This window comes from Dama dama, chromosome 27, assembly GCF_033118175.1.
Source record: "Dama dama isolate Ldn47 chromosome 27, ASM3311817v1, whole genome shotgun sequence".
Classification (NCBI taxonomy): Eukaryota; Metazoa; Chordata; class Mammalia; order Artiodactyla; family Cervidae; genus Dama; species Dama dama.
This window is the reverse complement of record NC_083707.1, coordinates 59,722,027-59,740,999: the sequence shown is the minus strand read 5'-3', so window position 1 is coordinate 59,740,999 and position 18,973 is coordinate 59,722,027. Positions and strand designations below refer to the sequence as shown.

The 18,973-nt window shown below is 46.1% G+C and overlaps 1 protein-coding gene across 1 annotated transcript in view; it reads right to left on the bottom strand.

Annotated features, from left to right (window-relative positions):
- Positions 1-1,222: 1,222 nt before the first annotated feature.
- Positions 1,223-18,973, bottom strand: part of CDH20 (cadherin 20) — a 51,593-nt gene continuing 33,842 nt past the window's right edge. Inside the window, exons 7-11 of the mRNA XM_061130726.1 lie at positions 17,805-17,941; positions 15,526-15,647; positions 10,872-10,989; positions 6,077-6,328; positions 1,223-1,725 (exon numbers count right to left, since the gene is read on the bottom strand). Of these exons, the coding sequence (XP_060986709.1) occupies positions 1,223-1,725; positions 6,077-6,328; positions 10,872-10,989; positions 15,526-15,647; positions 17,805-17,941 (1,132 nt within the window). The remainder of the gene's footprint in view (positions 1,726-6,076; positions 6,329-10,871; positions 10,990-15,525; positions 15,648-17,804; positions 17,942-18,973) is intronic.

The window sequence follows — 18,973 nt, the reverse complement described above, 5'->3', positions numbered from 1 at the left end:
AAAACAGAACGCACAGCCTCATACTTCGGTGCTTTGGCCTTTGCCTTATGAATCAGCTCTAGCCACAAGAACCTCAGACTAGGTCAGGATCACAAAACCATCTCTTACCTGCTCAGCAATTAAACAAATGTGCAACAGACTTTCCCTTCTATTTAACTTTTATTAAAAGAAGTGCTAAAGGTACTGAGATACAGTACATCATATTTATTACCAAAATTATTAACAAATATACAAAACTTATACATGTAATTTTCTTACATCCGTTTACTCTCTATAATACTGATTTGTGTTCAAGTAGGTTATCTACAGTATGTAAACATCCCTTGGATTGACCTCACACAGATTAGGAAAGCCCACTAACCCATGCTTTTATCAGATACTTCTTTTTATTTGGCTTTCATTTCGTAGCATCTAATCGTCACATTTGGCACATGGAAGAGACATCTACAGTGCAAAGAGGCAGATTTTCTGGTCTCCTTCCTAACAGTTTTGCAGGGGCACAGTTAAAGAGCTGAGGGAACAAGAGCGCTCTAACTCGGTGGATTGGCTGTGACGCCAACAACTCTTGGTTCAGCCATTCAACTTGAGCTTAAAGTCAATGCCTCTTCCTTCTCCCACCCCCCATCCCCCCCATGCAATGCCAGTTAGGCCTTAGCCTGGTCTTAAAAGGATGGAAAGAGATTCCATCCAGCCCAGAACAAGTGAGGTTAATCTCACCGAGGAATCACTTTCAGTGTTCTTTTGTGTGGGTTGGTTTGTGCAGAGTGATGCGCCCGCCAAATCCTTAAATGGAGAGAATAAAACATAACTTTCAAAAAAAGCCCCCAAACATATAGGAGATTAGAACAGTTTTCAACGGCCACCTCAGCACTGAAAAGCCCAGCCTCTCTGAAGTGGCAACGAAGACAAAAGCCTTCGTGAATGGCGGAGACAAGCCAAACCCGCCATACGTAACCTCAGACTCCACACCTTGGGATACAGGATCACAAAAATTTCAAAATAAAATAAAATAAAGGTCGTTGGCGGTTCTGCCCCCCTCTTCCTGTGTTTCCTTTTGAGGATGTAGCTTAATCTCACCGAGTAAAGCTGATCCAGAGAGAGCTCCGCGCGCCCCTGGCCGCGCTGGTCCGCGCGCCACCGCTCCCGTGGACGGGGCGCCTCTTCCGCGAAGCCGCTGCCCAGAACGGCCAATTTTGGCCGCGCGCCCGCCTCCCGGCTTCCGTCACCATAGGGGCGCGGGCCCCTCCGACGCCCCGTAGAGCTCCGCCAGCTTCCGGAAGCGGGGCCCCCAGTCCGTGAGGAAGTCGAAGCTCTGCTCCGAGTCCGACGTGGCCGACTGCAGGGAGCTGAGCGAGCCGGCGACCGAGCCGTCGCCCTCGAACATGTAGGTCTGCAGGGAGTCGAAGGGCGGGGCCCACAGGTCCATGTCGGCCTCGTAGAGCTTGGCCAGCACGTAGCTGTGCACGGTGCTGCTGACGGCGCACGTCTGAGGCACGTGGCGCGAGAGGCTCTCGATCTCGGGCAGCATGTCCTGCCGCGTCTTGGGCGCGCCGGCCGCCTGCGCCTCGCGGGGGTTCCACATGGCTGCGATGTCGAAGGCCTCGGTGTCCTCCTCGCCGCCGCCCTCGTCGTCGTAGCGCACGATGTTCTCGTGGATGTTCTCGTCGTCGAGGATGTAGGGCTGCTTCCGGTGCCTCCGCAGGGAGAGGATGAGCAGCACCAGCACTGCGGGCACACAGAGGCCAGATTGGCGGGAGAGCCGGGCCGAGCCCTCGGGTGGGGGTGCGGAGGCTCGTGGGGGTGGGGAGCGGGGTGGGGATGCTCGTCTGAGGGGGCGAGGCGGGGTTTGGGCCTCGCCTCCCTGGCACCGCGGTCTCACTCTGTCTGCCGCGTCCAGTGGAGCGCTTGCGGGCAGCTGAACCTTACGTGATAATGTAATTCCAGGTGGTTCAAGTAGACGTGAAAGTGATAGTCACTCAGTCATATACGACTGTTGTGACCCCATGGACTGTAGCCCGTCAGGCCCCTTTGTCCATGGGATTCTCCAGGCAAGGATACTGGAGTGGGGTGCCATTCCCTTCTCCAGGGGATCTTCCCCACCCAGGGATTGAACCTGAGTCTCCTGTATTGGCAGGTGGGTTCTCTACCACCAGCACCCCCTGGTCTCTGTCTTACTGTATCGCAGTGAAATGCGTGTGGGTGTCTACACCCAACCACCCAAGTGTAATGTCTCATTAACCAGGCACAAAGCCTAGTGTCCCGCCATGGAGCATATGCTTAAAGATTAGGTGATGTCTTCTGACTAGTTAAGGACGCACACACATTTCTGTTATCGCGATGTGAAAACCTTATTCTGTAGGTGAAATCCTGCTTTTTCTTTTTACATTGGCATCTCTATAGGATTCTACTCTAAATATACTGTTGACCCTTGAGCAACATGGATTTGAACTACTGGAGTCCACTTCGATGTTCATTTTTTTTTTCCGGTAAGTACAGAGTACGGTACTTGGGCTTGGTTGCCGCAGATGCTGAAAGGTGGACACTGTGGGCCAGCTGTTAAGTTGTATACCACTGCAGGGCTGGTCTGCACCCCTCGCCCCACCCCGCCATTGTCCAAGGGCCAGCTGCAGTCGTATAGTAATGCAAATGCACATGGACACATATGCTAAACATGAACCAAAGTCTTTGTCTTTTCATGTTTTCCCAAAAAAATAAGAGTGCATAAATAACTGCCATTGTCTAGTTAACTCAGATTCTTCAGAAAAACCTTCTTTAGAGAGATGGTTGTGACTTTGTGGATCTAAGGATGTTCATGGAAGAGAGGGAGTGAGCAGTAACATTTTATATGGTTCATCGTGTTATCAAAGAAGCGCCACACTGATAGATGTGCCCTTGCAGGTTTGGATGAAATTTTATTGCAACAAAATTTTTTTTTTCCCCCAGGGTATGTGTTCAGTGGGGTTTAAAGGGGAGATAGAGATAAGCCCATTGAACTGTTTATCTCTGTGACTGAAAATGTTTTCCAGGATGTGTCTTGAGGTTTTTGGCTGTAGAACTGCTATTGATTTTTTTTTTCTGCCATGCTTTGTTACAGCTGGTGAACAGTGACAGCTTGACAACACTGCACAATAAGACCCCGGTTTATCCAAGGGAGGGAAGAGTCATATGCCCATTAAGATTATGGACTAACTTAAAGAAATCATGGTAATGGTTTTTAAAACCTGAATATGGAATGTGAGTTGCAGTTAATAATGTTAATACATGATGTTTCCCTGTATAGCTTGGGTGACAAAATGCACACACAGGAAACAATTATAAACTCTCGTATGTTATCTCTGTGTGCAGAAATGTAACTCAGCCTACCGGACCCTGGGATTTTGGAGAAATAGGCTAGTAGGACTTTAAGGAAGTGGTGGCTTGAAGTGGGCTGTGGTGGTTGGGGTGTGATTTGGATGGATGGATGCAGGTTGGAGAAGTGGGACTGTAACTGAACTTGTGTTTGTGGGATTCAGTGAGCAGTTACTAAACGGCAGTATTTGGGGGAATTATCTGAAGCAAAGGGGAAACAAAGTTGAATATGACATTATTTCTTTTTCTTATAGGCTTGCAATCTAAGGAGATGATAGGCATTAATGATTAATATGAATCAGGCAGTGATAAGGACTATCATAGAGCTATAAGAGTTTCACAGAGAACACAGAAGCAGGACCAGTGCATTCTTCCTGGTGCACTGGGAAAACCTTCACACCAGTGACACTGGAGTGATAGGTGTGGGATTTCAGAAAATGCTGGGAAGCAAAATTAGAAAAGTCTCTAAGTTTCTACTGGGAAGAATTCTGGTATTGCGGAGACCTGGCTTCAGTCCCTGGGTCAGGAAGATCTCCTGGAGCCAGGAATGGCAGCCCACTCCAGAATTTTTGCCTGGAGAATCCCATGGACAGAGAAGCTTGGCAGGCTACACGCCATGGGGTCATAGAAAGTCAGACAGGACTGAGTGACTAACACTGTCACTGATTTAAGTAGTAAGTATTATATACTCCGCTAAAAATCAAATCTTGGGGAAAATGACCCTATTCAGCTGAAAGGCTTCCCTGACAGAAGAGAATTGGTTCTAGGGATGTTTATTATTTAGGATCTGTAGGCTGAATGCCTATGAGATCGGGCCTATGAGATTTTCTAGGCGCTAGATACATATTTGAGACATGAAAAAAATACATAGTCAAAATTAATATGTTTATATACTTGTCCAAAAAATGTATTTTTTGACAGATCGGCTGCAATTCAGCCTTACTCAGTTTTATGAATTATATTTAATGTGAAATGTGCACTTTTAGAAAAAAGTGCCTAACAGTATAAGGATTTTAGGACAGCTTTGCTCAGTTTAGGTGCTGAAAACTGTCTGTTTATTACATGCAATTCAAAAGACAAGACATAATGGGCCACAAAGTAAATTGCACCTTGCATGCCTCTCCTGACCTCGGCGCCTCCTTGTGCGTCTCTGAATCAGTCTCTCTGTCATGGTGGTTCCTTCACTATTTGTGGGATAGAGTGAATTTATAATGTAGACAGTTTCCAAAGATAGAGGTAAGGGCAGCCAGACTGGAAGTTTCTCCTGGGAGCAAGTTTCTTCAGGGGCCTCTTGCAGGTTATCCTGTTAAAGGACTCCCATTGCCACCTTCTGGACACTCAGGGAATTGCAGGACGGTTTTACTTGTTAATGTAGAAAGGGACCAGAAACCTAAAGGTTCTCTCTGATCCAGGGATTCAGGGATTAGAAAGGTAACTTCTTTATACTGTTATCTCCCCTTGCGTAGCACTGAGCTGAGACAACAAAAGTGAACCACATATTGTACTTTAAAATGTTTTTAGAGAAGCATATTCAGCAGACCTACTAGAAATGTAGTCAAGCACTGACGTTTTACAGTGAGACCTTTCTTTGGTTTGACTCAGTCTCTTGGTGTGGAGGTAAACTTAAGATCAAGGCTTAAATTCTAATTTAAATCCCCAATGCTTTACTCTTTTCCCTTATAGAATGCTAGGATTTCTTCCAAACTGAATAATAATACTGGTTTACTGAGTCTGCTTTTCTCTAAGCAGAATATGTATGCTGTGAATTAACTCCATCAGAAGAGGTGGGGGCTATGTGCAGATACTTTCTTGGTCTCAGGAGTCGGTTTAGGTGTTTTACGTCTGCTTTGGCGTGTGGATGTTGAGAATGATAGCCGAGTGGCCTTGGGTACCGGGGAGCTGGGTGGCTGCTTCGCAGGCAGTGTGACTTCAGACGAGGAAGAGCCCCTGCCGCGGTGGTGCCGCCCGCGGACCTGTCGCCACGGCGTCCTGTCGCGGCAGCAGAGGCACAGCGGCCCTGGTCAGAGGCCGCCGAACAGCTTATCCTCCCCGCTCTCTGTGTGGTTCAGTCTGTCACTTCTTTCAGATCTGTGCTCAAAGGCTCTCTTACCAGTGAGGTCTTCTCTGACTGCCTCACTTAAAATGGCACCCAGCTCCGTCTCCTCTTCTCCCAGGACTTCATGTCCCTCCCTCCTTCTCTGTAACACTTACCACCTCCGGGAGCTGGGGGTGAAATTCGGGAGAAGGGTCCTACTGCTCAGATGCAGGGATGTGCAGAGGGGCCTGCCTGCCTTTCAGTCCTGACTCTGCCCCTGAGAAGTGGCTTGGGCCTGTCACTGCCTGTCATTCCATATCTGAGAGGAGGGCATTAGGAGAGGTGATCATCACATCTGTCCAAAATGACCACGTAGGTTCTGTGATGTCAGAATGACTTGCTTTGTTTTGAAGTAAGCTCTGTGAAGGCCGGGACATTTCTGTCTCACTAATCCCAGCGTCTAGGATGGCAGCCTGGCTCTATTAAATGCTTGATAAATATGTATGCTTTGATCTGGCCTTGAAGGAAGGGACAGTCTTCCCTCTCTTTCCTTTTTCCCAGCGTTGCTCCGCCACCCTTGCACTCAGCCCGGTGTGGAAAACCAGTCGTGGCCGGCTGAGTTAGGATGCGGATGGGATGCTGTCTAGGGTAGCACGTGCAGGGCCCCAGCGTGGGGAGGAGGCGCTCACTTACCCAAGAGGACGAAGACGCAGGCCAGGATGGCGATGAGTGCACCGCGGCTGAGGCTCACGGGGAGCATGTAGGCCTCGGGGCTGCAGGACAGCACGTGGCCCTCGTCGTCACAGCCGCACACCTGGATGGTCAGCGTGCCCGTGCTGCTGAGCACCGGCTGCCCGCTGTCCGAGATCAGGATGGGCAGGTAGAAGACACTCTGGTCCTGCTGCCGGAAGCCGGACCTCCTGGTCAGAATCCGGGCGGTGTTATCTGGAGCAGACAGGGATTCCAGGATCGGAAAGGGAAGAGGGAAAAGGAGAAGGGAATGGAAAGGAAGAACCACCGAGAGAGTTATTTCGTGGATTGGGGAAATTAAGGGGCAGGAACCCGGTGGGGAAGGCAGGGAAGGGACAGCATTCCCTGGAGGAGGTCCGCTGCAGCTGCTCAGATTTGTCAGGGTCAGCAGTTGGGTTCAGAAAGCAAGATTTTTGCTTGCTTCTAGGCAAAAGCCCGAGGCCTAGGAGAGAAACCCTATTTGAGAGTCTGTCTTCCCCTTCGTGACATAAAGTGCCCAGGGCGAACTGTCAGGTCTCAGATCTAACTGAAATGTCCCTGGGAAAGCTCGACAGAAGTGAACAATCACTGGCGACTTGTGGTCCCTGTTTGTTCTCTCTCAGCAGCTTTCCAAGGCCCCCGCTGCCGCTTTTGAGCCTCCAGGAAAGGAATGCGGAGGAGCCCACGTGGCTCTGGCAGACTGCTGCTTTTTGCCACTGCGGCTGGAATTCATGTCTTTGGCTGTTTTTTTTTTATGCCTTTGAAATGCAGTCACCAGTTCCTGTGCTTTCTGATGAACTTGCTCATTTAGCAGAAGCTTATTTGAAATCCCCTAATCATATGACACACCCTATTATTTCCCACTACTTGGTGGTCTGAGTTTAAGCAATTCATATGAATTTGGTGAAAATTCAATACTGGTTTCCCCTCCCCCCATTTTTAAAGAGGATTAGCCAGCTTGTTTGGTATGCTTTTATAAAGCTGGTGTGTGTATATTTTTACATTTGCTTAATGTAATATTTTAGGATCTTTTATTTTTTAATCTATCTTCTCAAGTTTTCTTGAGTGGGTTTTTGCAAAGTTGGTGTCTTTTTCAGCCAAGGAAAAGTTTGAGATGTGGAAGGACATACAAACAGTGACTCTCAAAGCTAACGTCAGCAATATGGAAGGTTCTCTGGATGCATTTCACATTTCACAGGGAGGAGTCTGGAACTTCACAAAAAATTCTGAGAGCCTAATCAAAGGAAGTGTTATTAATATCAGTATCGATATTTCTTACATCAAAAGGATTATACTTTTCTCCGCTTTTGACTTTGGATACTTGTATATGATTCGCTTTTGGTGACGGGAATGAGCAGAGGTGATCCGTGTCACTTCCGGGCAGCAGCGTGTACCCGCTGGTGTGACTGGTGCTCTCTGGCCGTGGTGCGGTGTGTGAGAGCACATTAGACGGAGAGTCCCGCAGCCTGGGCCGCCTGCACGTGACGGCTGTCCTGCACCGCCAGGCCCGCAGTCGGCTTTGTGTGAGCAAGAAATTCACTTGAGTTGAGTTAAGCCGCTGAGATTTTGGTGTCCTTTGTTTGCACAGCCTAGCCAGCCTATTCTAGCACGTTCGTCCTTAATTCATTTTCCACCTCTTCCTCCCCCTGTTTTTTCATGAGACCAGTTGATTCTTGAGTGCGTATGTGCACGGTATTTTAGACTTCACATGCAGCAGCTCATTTCCTCTTTAGCGCCACTTGGTGAAATAATGGTAATCTCACCCTGTCACACTGAGAGAGTTAAGGCCTGGAGAGATCATGTAATGGGGTCCAAGTCACTGGTTTACTAACAGAGCTGGGATTTGAACTCTGGTCTCTGACTCCAAATGCATACTCCTTCCATTGTGTTGTGTAACCACTTGGTTTTGTGACAATGTTGAAAATTACTCAGCTGGTTGAAATCTCTGTCAGCTTTTTAAAGGCCTTTTTCTCTCATTTCCTTCTCAGTGGAAAAAGATGGCAGTTGGTTGCCAACCTGAAGATTTTATTTGTATTTCCACCTGCCACGCAACCTACCTAGTCTCTGTTTTGTAAATTTAATAGCTAAGAACTATTAATTTTGCTTCATAGTTTTAATTTTTTTTCAGAAATCAGATTTTTCTCAAATCTTTTTCATTTTCATCAAGGACAGCTCATCATATTTTTAGAAAGCTGGAGAAGAACTGAATTTCTTATCAGTATTACATTATGCCTCCCATGCATCATATATTTCTTGATCTCAGAATTATTTAAGATTAAAGAAAATATCAGTATCACATTGCTGAGACTGGTCCTAGAAAGGGGCTGGCATGTAGTAGCAGATCTTTTGTTGAATATTATAACTGGAACTTGAATAACCCATTTGGAAACAGTATTTGTTTTCACAGTAACACAAAACTCTGTGTGTGTGTGTGTGTGTGTGTGTGTGTGTGTGTGTGTGGCTAAAATAAGAGGTCCAACTTCCAGTCCCAGTCTTAATGCTTACTCACTCTGATCATGGGCTGTTTACTTTCTTCCCTCATCTATCAAATGAGATGCGAATCAGAGGTGTTAGTAACTTCCTTAAGACCTTACAGGATTATTGTGAATATCAAATAAAGCAAAGTATGAGAAAATGTAGGTAAAACTATGAAGTATACACTCAATCCTTTTCACAATGCTTTGGGAATTTAAAAAAGTAAGAAAGGCTTTACTTGAGATAGTGCAGTGTTGTGTTCATAAGTGAAAATAGTATTTGAGGCACCTGAGTTGGAGGGCTTGACAGTAGATCCACCATATCAGATACTGGTCAATTTTTAAATGAGCCTCAGTAAAGGATACTTGAGGGATAAATTGTCATGAGGAGATTGAGTTCATTCTCTCTGCTGAAGATGTGCTGATTTCTGTTTTGGAAAACCTTCCAAGAGATGAATCATTTGTTTTTATAGTCACTGTGTTCCAGTGGCCCATCTTTTTATGGTATTGACTCCATGAATTGGTGTCCAAAGTCATAGTTAAGATAATTGCAGCATTTTGCAATTGCTGTATATTGTTTCTGTATTGATCTTACAAATATCAGTGAAGGAACAGTGACACTTAGGAAAATGAAGAAACAGCATAATGTATTGTTTTTCCCCCCGGGGTTTCTACTATAAATCCTATCCTGAAGGGGCTAAATGACCTTTTAAGGGTTTCCAAAGGAAGGAACTTTCCCTAGTGGCTCAGATGGTAAAGAGTCTGCCTGCAGTGTGGGAGATGGGTTCTATCCCTGGGTCAGGAAGATTCCTCTGGAGAAGGAGATGGCAACCCACTCCAGTATTCTTGCCTGGGAAATCCCATGACAGAGGAGCCTGGTGGGCTCCTGGGGTCACAAAGAGTTGGACACAACTGAGCAACTAACACAAAAGAAGTAGACAAATGAAATTCAAAATTTGACCCAGCAAAAATACTAGCATATTTAATTATAGTTCTTCTGTTGTTGTAATTTATACTACTCTTCCTTTCAGAATTATCACAATGTTTTGCTAATTTTTTTATGTAGAAGTTTAAAAGGATGACTTGGAAGAGTGCTTTCCATTTAGAATAAAACAGGTTTGATATCCTCAGGTTTTAATAGCAGAACGTCATGTGGGATGGAATTAATACTTTGACGTTTGAGACCAAGACTCAGTTCAGTTCAGTCGCGTCTGACTCTTTGAGACCCCATGAATCACAGCACGCCAGGCCTCCCTGTCCATCACAAACTCCCGGAGTTTACTCAAACTCATGCCCATCGAGTCAGTGATGCCATCCAGCCATCTCATAAAAATATGGAACACTTCACGAATTTGCGTGTCATCCAAGACTAGGTGTGCCTAAATCATGGCCTTTTGTTACCCTTTGTTTAGATTGTTAGAATTGACAGAGCTTTAGATTGGAATAAAAATGAGGCCACGCGGCCCAGAGAAGTGATGCCCTTCCTCCCCAAGGTCAGACTAGTTGGTAACAACCTGGCCACGGAAGGGGCTCACTCGACAGATTTAAGTTATTTTTTCACTTGCTCTGACCTTTCCCTGAAAATCCTCTGGCCAGAGTACAGAAGCCGCTCCTTTTCCCAAATCTGTGCCCAGGGAAGAGTGCGCTTGGTCTGTCAACTCTGTAGCTGATCCGAATGCTGTTTGGAGTAGAGGGGTGTAGAATTCTGTTCCAGCAGAGATGTAGTGGGAAGCAGTTTCTGCAATAGGGAGCCCCACCTGACTGTTCTTTCTGAATCACTCCAAAGTAACAGAGGTTTCGGTGCCAGAACTACTCACCGTGTTTCTGAATCTGCCCTTTGTTCTCTGTTACTTAGCCTCTGTCTCCCTTTTGTTCTGGGAGCGTTTCTCTGTTTCCCCCTTTGATCCTTGCTGAGAAGTGTCCCCTCAGGTTTTTCTGTGTAGGCTACTTCTGTCTCCTTGCTCAAATTCTTCTCATAGTTAAGGAGCATATAAACGAAGCTGCTCGGTGGGGATGGAGGAGGCCCTTAGCCTGTGTGCCTCCGTCGTGTCTGGCCGAGAGCCAGTGCGCAAACGTGTGTGAACTGAGTGAAGTTTCAGAATTAGCAGAGGATGTTCTTTGTTTTTGATGTTCTGAAACAAAACTTTAAGAGGATCGTACAGATGAGTATTAATGCTTTCTATGCTGTTAACATGAAAGAGCTGGTGACCTCTGACACTGCGTGGTATAGTGACCCACGGTGTCCAGCCCATGCTGAGGGGAAGCATCAGCAGCCAGCCGCTTACCTTGGTTGTCCCTTACGGTGAAGTTGGGGTTGTTCACAGCCTCAGGAGCGAGGCTGTAGTAGAAGTGCTGGCCATTGCGCGGGTCGTCCTGGTCCACGGCGCTCACGGTCTGGATCAGCTGGGGGAGGGACGTGAAACCAGGCGAGTCAGAGTCAAAGGCTCCCAAGGAAGACGAGACCCCAGGCTGCGTTACCTAGTGAGGCCATCCTGAAACTTCCCTCGCAGTCTCTGTACCACCCTCCAGCCCAGACTGAAGTTTGGTTTATTGTCGGGGCTTCCCAGGTGGCTCAGTGGTAAACAGTCCTCCTGCCAACAGGGATGACTCAGGAGAGGCAGGTTTGATCCCTGGGTTGGGAAAATCCCCTGGAGAAGGAAACAGCAACCCACACCAGTATTCCTGCCTGGGAAATCCCATGGACAGAGGAGCCTGGTGGGCTGCAGTTCATGGGTTCACAGAGTCAGACACGACCGAGCTACTGAGCATGCACACATGTGTTAACAGGCCCAGGGTAGGTGTCACCGAAAAAATGCTTTGGACGTGAGATGTCGAAATAACTCGGTATCCTCAGTCCTCATCTGGCCCGTTTTGGGCAGTCAGGACAGAAGGCTGAGTGGAAGGACTCGGGGACGCCGCAGCGTCCTGCTTGTTCCCCGCTGTTTTGTCCTCCCCTCCCCGTCTTAGCCTCACCTTTGGGTTCATAGCTCACGGTCAGATTGCTGTCTTTGAGAGTGAAAGTGAAAGTGTTAGTTGCTCAGTCATGTCTGATTCTTTGCAACCCCATGGACTGTATAACTTGCCAGGCTCCTCTGTCCGTGGAATTCTCCAGGCAAGAATGCTGGAGTGGGTAGCCAATCCCTTCTCCAGGGGATCTTCCCAACTCAGGGACCGAACCCGGGTCTGCTGCACTGGCAGTTGGATTCTTTACCACCTGATCCACCAGGGAAGCTTTGAGAGGCCTCTACTTAAAAATGAGCAATACCTGGTGGGCAGTAAACAGACATTTCATCAATGATTTCAAGTTAATGGAAAACAGATGTGAGAGAATGGGTCGCAGAGCAGTCGCTCCGTTGGCAGGAAGGGGAGCTAGATAGAGTGTAGCGCACCAGACCCCCCAGGGCGGGGTTACAGAGCAGACAGGAGCCGGAAGCAGAGCTCGGGGCCGAGCAGAGCAGGAGGTGGGGTGGCGGCTGCTTGAGCTTTCTGGCCAAAATTTTGCCTTTTCCATCTGCTCTTCAAAGTACTGAGTTGCTATGAAGGTTTTGATGAGCAGGATGGAAAAGTCGGTAAGAAAGCAGTGTGAGGTGCCCAGCTGAGACACTGGCTGGCAGACAGCGGGGATGGACAAGGTGCTGAAGGGGTGGTCTGCCCGTGTGCGCTCTCCCACCGGCCCGCAGCACAGACTGCCCACCCTCCCGGGCCTGGCTCCAGACGCGACACCCCTGCTGTCAGATGCTGGCTGCTAGCAGGTAGAAGGTGGGACATTAAAGGTCAGCAGCGGGGCTGAGCGGGGCTGGCTTAGTCTCTCTCTCTTCGTCTGTAAATGAAGGGAGGCACAGATACTCTAGCAGTGTCCCGAGGAGTGAGTAAGCGACGGGGACGCTTCTAGCAAGGGGCTCGCTGTAAACACAGTGTTGCTCAGACCCCTTCAGGGGAGGACTTGATGCCTTCACCTGTCAGTCTCTCTGCGGATGGCCTCGGTTGGTGAGACCCACCTCCCCACAGTCTCCACATCCTTCCAGAACAATCTGTGTCCAGCGACTGATACGATGTATACAGGCCTGGCCACCCCATCTCGACTCAGGAAAGCCCTAGTTCTCAGCATCAGTGGAGTCCCCAAGGACTGTCCGTGGTCTGCACCACTGCTGGGCATCTCTTGTCCAGCCCTGCAGAATCTCTTCTCTGGCACAGGAGCTGGTCCCAAGGGCATTCCTTACTCATTACTAAACATCTTAGAGCAGCACTCCAGCTCAGCTCGCCTCCTGGTGAACCCGGCTGGCATGGGGCTCTTCAGTCTGAGGTTGGGAGGATGGAGCTGCCATGCTGGCGAGGGATCAGGAGAGCCCTGGAGAGGACTGTGGCCCAGCACCCAGCCGGGGTCCCTGCTGCTCCCACTCAAGGATCACCCCACTGCCCACCCCTCCAAGACAGATCCTGTACCCTCCGTCTTGTCAGACGTGTGAAGACACGTTTCTTCATGAATGTTATAAACAGGTGAGTATGTATAACTTGGCAAATAGTCCTTTCAGCACATCTGGCCTGTGAAGTCGTATATATGTATGGTGGAGACCTGGGGCATGTGACTGCTTGGTTACAGGGCTCTCAGGAACGTGAGTGAAGACATGGCTTCGGAGCACCTGCGCCTGCTCTCCTGCCCCTGTTCTCCCTGGCCTCCCCTCTCCTGCGCCTGCTCTCCCAGGCCTCCCCTCTCCTGCGCCTGCTCTGCCAGGCCTCCCCTTTCCCGGGCTTCCCCTTTCCTGGCAGGTTCGAGTCCATCCCCAGCGTCACTTCCCATCCCAGAGTCTGCTCGGCAGGCCTTCTGCTGCCCTCGGCCTGCACCTCAAATGTCCTCAGGTTTCCCTCTGGGCTTTCTTTGCTGAGGAAAGCACATGTCCCAGCTGACGACAGTGTCCGACAAATCTCACACAAGGAGGCCTGAGTCTTCATAAGCCAGACGTACCTACTGAACTGTGTGCTTTTGAAAATCTTCAAAACATGTCCCAGAGCCAAAATCAAAGGGTTGGATTTATGTTTCTTGGGCTAAAGATGATGAACATGACAGACTACGATAGACCTGTGCTCTCAACCTGAAGCTGAAGTCGCACATAAAGGTTTATGTGCTTCAAAGGGCTGTGTAACAGACCAGGAGAAGATGGACACAGAAATGCAGACGTGGAGAGCTGTTTGTGTGCTGCAAAGACAGGAGTGGCGACAACATGCTATGTTATCCTGCTGTTCGTTTCCAACAGGATGGAAATGCTTCACTGTGGGGGTGTGAGGGGGTTCAATGTACTGCGTTCCTGTTACTCTATATTACAGATAAAAATCAGTTTCTTGTCATATTGTAATATAAAGTATGTCATATTATAGTAATAATCCTGTATAAAACAAAAGTTTTTGTGTTGTATTTCTGTAATATATGTGTAATTTATCATATTATAATATAAAAATTATTAAAACGAAGGCCCAAATCTCAACTACCTTAGGACAGTAGCTATTGCTGGTTTTCTATCCTGCCTTCCAACTTTTGTTCACATGCAGATACAACTTTATGTAACTTAAAGCATGTATGTGTAGTTTCTATGCCTCCTTTCTTTACTTATATAATAACATGGATCATTTCTTATGCTTTAAAGTGTTAATTGTAACTTTTATTAGCTGCATAATATTTCAAGTTTCTCTAGACTAGAAATGCAATAGATATGAAGGTAGATTTATCTTAGTCTTGTTGAAAACAGTGTAGGCGTGCTATAGACCATTGCACTAGGTTTCAGGCTTGAATGGATGAGATGACTTACATGAGAAGGACTGCAGGACACATTTCCCCACTCCCCCACCTGGCACAAGGGAGTCACTTTTTCTTTGCGTCGAAAGAACAGTAAAGATGCATTGAGGCAATCTTTGCTGAGTTCAGGCAGCTCGTGTAAGTCCTGGTTGTATAGACAGAGTCTCCCTGTGCAGCGCAATGCTGCAGGAGAGGGAGACCGCGATGGAAGCAGAAACTGCTTTATGGTCGAGAAGCCTGAATCACCAGACCACGGCTGCTTGCTGTCTGCACCCAGCGCCTGGACCAGGGTCCTCAGGGTCACAAAATAAACTTGGGGGAAGTAAGGCAGGACTGTTAGGGAGTCTGTTGGGGCAAAGGTAGAGAGGACAGCGTCTTACAAAAGTAGGACAGAAGAGGAGAAACAACATGTGCTCTGGGGTGTGGCAGGTTGGGTATGGTGTGGGCACCGGCCTAACACGTGTGTTAATCACATGGCCATTCTAGACACAGTTCAGTTGCACTACTTGGATTTAGTCAAACAAATATTCACTTAGGTTTTAAGCAGACTTAAAAAAAAATAGGGGAATGTATATGAAGATGATGGAGCTAAAGCTGTTTCAAATAAGTAGACATTGGTTCCTTAAGATGCCTTTCCTCTCAAAACTTCATGTGATGGGAGGGTACTGAGAACACGGGTGTTCCAGCTGAGGGGGGAGAGCGTAGGTGGGAATAGGGCAGACAGTCCCTCAGGAGGTACTTGCTGTCAGAAGAAAGGGAGGCAGGAAGATTAAAAAATGAGCCTTCCTTACTGCACATGTTTTCAAGGATTAGTGCTAAGCGGAGAAAAAGACTTTTTTTTTTCCCTTGATATTCATGGCTCCTTGTTTCCAGGATCCAAAGCACATGTTACTACAATTGGTTCTGTACGGTTCAGTTACAAGCTGGGTAAACTACCTTGATTCACAACCTTTTTTAGATCATAAAATGTAACAGAGGTTCTGAATAGTTGTCTTAGGAAATAAGTGGTTGTAACATGATAAACAGAAGTCGGGGACTCTTTTACAAACTGTTAGCTTCTGGAGTCTAAATTTCTTTGATGGCCAATTTGGTTATCTGTCACTGCCATTTCCACCTGTTGGGAGGTTAACCACAGTGCATAGACTGCTTACCTGTCCTGCCTTGGCATTCTCGCAGACAAAAGCTTCATAGAATCGGGGGAACTCTGGGGCATTGTCGTTCACATCTAAGACTTTGATTGTGACAGGAACACTTCCAACCTGGGATGGATTGTCTAAAGGAAGCACACAAAACACAGATAAACAAAAACCAAAGGTGAGAAGGATTCAGAAACGTAAGGAAGCAGCTCTTTGTTGGAGCAGGTATTTGTCTCCTCATTCTGGTGTTTGAAGGAAGGGATAAAGACCATGGAACTATCAGTGCCAGGTTGCAGGGGGCTCCTGCTGAGAGTGTGGCTGGAACGTGAGTGTGGGCAGGTGTGTGCTGGAGAGAGTGTGTGACGTCAGGAGGATGAGGGGCGGGGTGAGACTCCCCGGGAGCAGGCATCACAAATGAATCTTCAAAAGAGGTTTTGAGTTTTGCGCTTGGCTTAGACTTCAGGGTCTAGAGTTGGAGGCAGGTTGCAGCCTGGGCGGTGAGAGTGGCACCAGCAAGCTCCTTGCCTGGGAAGCGGCACCCAGCATCTCAGCATCAGCTGCCATATCCTTGAGCTGTGTCTGAGAGCATCTGTGCTTTTTATTTTGTGCCTCTGCCAGCAAGATGTGTCCTGATGGAACTGCTGCTTCACGTTACACCATTTTGGCCTACAAAAGCGTTCATAGGAACCCTGTACTTTCACATAGTGGGGAAAACCTGTAATCAGTTCTTTGAATTACTGTTTCAGAAGATTTTAAGTTATTTATGGGATTACAGGTAACACTGCACATTTATTTCTGCTTTTGGAGTCAGGAGATATTACAGGATCAGACACACACCAGATCCACATTTTTGGCTGAGACAGAAGCTACTCACAGTCACTCACGGGGAAAAACACCCCTTTGGTCTCTCTCCTGCTTGACACTGCCACACACAGGGAATTTCACTACCCTCTGCCGACCCTCCTGTCTGTCTGTCTGGCCACCATCCCAGGAAAACAACACAGAAATTATAAGACATAGAAGTATGCTTAGTGAATAATTTTATTAAATCTCAAAATGTCCTGTTCTTTTGGTTCATTTTTTCCCTCAAGAATATTTGTATCTTGTTTTTCCCCTAAATATTTATATTGCTTGGTCAGCAAGAGTGCTGACATGTTTAAATTTTTCCACTGTAACTTGTGCTGGTGCTTGTTTATAGAGGCAATGATGAAAATTTCAGAAAAATAAGAATAAATGTGACCCATAGTCCAACCACCAGATATCCATTATATATTATGTATAATGTTACATGTGTCCAGACTCTCTCTCTCTCACACACACACACTCTGAAATTAAGCAAAATAAAAATGTTTGATTTAGACTTTAACATTTTAGGGCAAGATTTTCCTGAAAGTCATTGGACTGTACTTTGAAATTAATTAATTGGTACATTAATTGATATTAATGTAAACAGGATTTTACTGTATGACTGTACCATAATTTATTTAGTCAAACTCCTGTTATTAGACTTTTAGGTATTTCTCCTCTTTTAAAATAATGCAGTGGGCATTTTGGTACATAAATCTTTGTTAATATTATGACTGTTTCCTTAAGATAATTATTAGAAGTATAATTATTGAGAAGAAGACTATGAATGTATTGGGGAATCTGAATACAAAAGATTTCTTACCAAATTGCCCTTATGAATGACTGTACATACTTCTGCCAATACGTTAGGATTTACCATTTCCTTTAATATTCCTCATCACTGGGTGTTGTGGGAAAAAAATGGAATGTAGTAGTATATAATTTGTGTTGAGATTATAATAAATATGTTAATTTAGTTTATTAATTTTCAATTTTATTTTCAGGTTTATGTTAATCTGTTGTAAGATGTTTCAAATTCTTGCATGTATATGTATGTGCATAGTAAGGGTGATATGTTATAAATGCTTCCTTTCATCCGATAATAATATACTATTTGCATTCCTAATCTTATTAAAGACTGAAAGCCTCAGATTTCTCAAGAATTGTCCCTTTTCTTCATACAGAAGTGTAGCTCTTTAGTTCAAGGATGCTATTTTTTGTGCTGCTTTTGCACGATATGTTTGTTTTTATCTCTAGCACAGGACTAGGTATATAGAGATCCTCAGTAAGTATTTGAACTAAATACATTAATTCACTTGCGTAAACCAGGATTTCCATCTGTTCTCATAAAGAATGTAATTTTTGTTCCAACAGGCTCTGGAAACTTCCACTTTCTACAATGCTTATGTTTTGTCACTATATGGAGACCAGTGTATTGTTTCACTTACTCATTTCCATAGCAAGGACAGTGATATTATGCCAAGAAAACTCCTCCCGGTCAAGAGGTCTTGCAGTCATTAGGGCACCTGTTGTAATGTCCACATAGAAGAATCTTCCAGGATCACTGCTTCTGTCAATGGAATATCTGTAGAAATGGAGATTAAGTGCGTTGTCTTATTTGGATAAGTATGTTTATTCATACTTATAGCATATTACATGAGAGAACTGAGTGCATATTCTGTGAAACAGGACTAGCTCTGAATTATAGGCCCTGAGAAGACTGCATTCCTGTTTTATCATGTCCAAAACCACTGCCTGCCCCCCTAAAAAAAACCCCAAACACAAGACAACAACAAGAAATTGTTACTGCTTTAATTTCCTCGTTCAGAAAATGAAATAAAATGGGGTGCCAAAGACTTAGGACAGTTTTATGCTTTCTAAAGATCAGTCTCAGCTATTTTTAAAGTTTAAAACTCTTCTAAGATCTTAGGGACACCCTGAATATCAACCCCTGCATGTCTTTGTTCAAAACAACATTTATTCAAATAAGTCCAGAAATGCTAAATTGGAACTGGAAAAGACAGAGTTGTGTGGTTCTGGTTCCTGTAAGTAGTATCACCTATTGAAAAGGAAAAATTTGAATCAGGTCCTTTGTAACATACTAATGACTGACTTGTTGGCAGACACAGTTATGTTATTTGCTAGATGGGGTGTCCTTATCTAGGGAACGTTTTTAGCAAGATGGACCGGGGTCTGTCTAGGTTGTTTATTGTAAATACCCTAGAATTTATGGGGCACAGCTTGCTTGAAAATGTCATGTGAGTAGTGTAGTTAATGGAGTATAAAAAGCAGATGTTATATAACTAAAACAGCTTTCAGGCAATGCCCTTCATTCATTGCTTACACCTTTCATATTCTGTGTGGACCAACATGCATCCTTATACAGAAAATAGAAGGATATTTACAGGTACCTACACCTAATGGTTCTAGACCTCTCGAAGGGAAGAGAAGTGTTGAAAGTGTTAGTCGTGTTCGATTTTTTGCGACCCCATGGATTGTAGCCCACCAAGCTCCTCTGTCAATGGGATTTCCCAGGCAAGAATACTGGAGAGGGTTGCCGTTTCCTCCTCCAGGGCATCATCCCGACCCAGGGGTAGAACCCGATTCTATCCCTGCA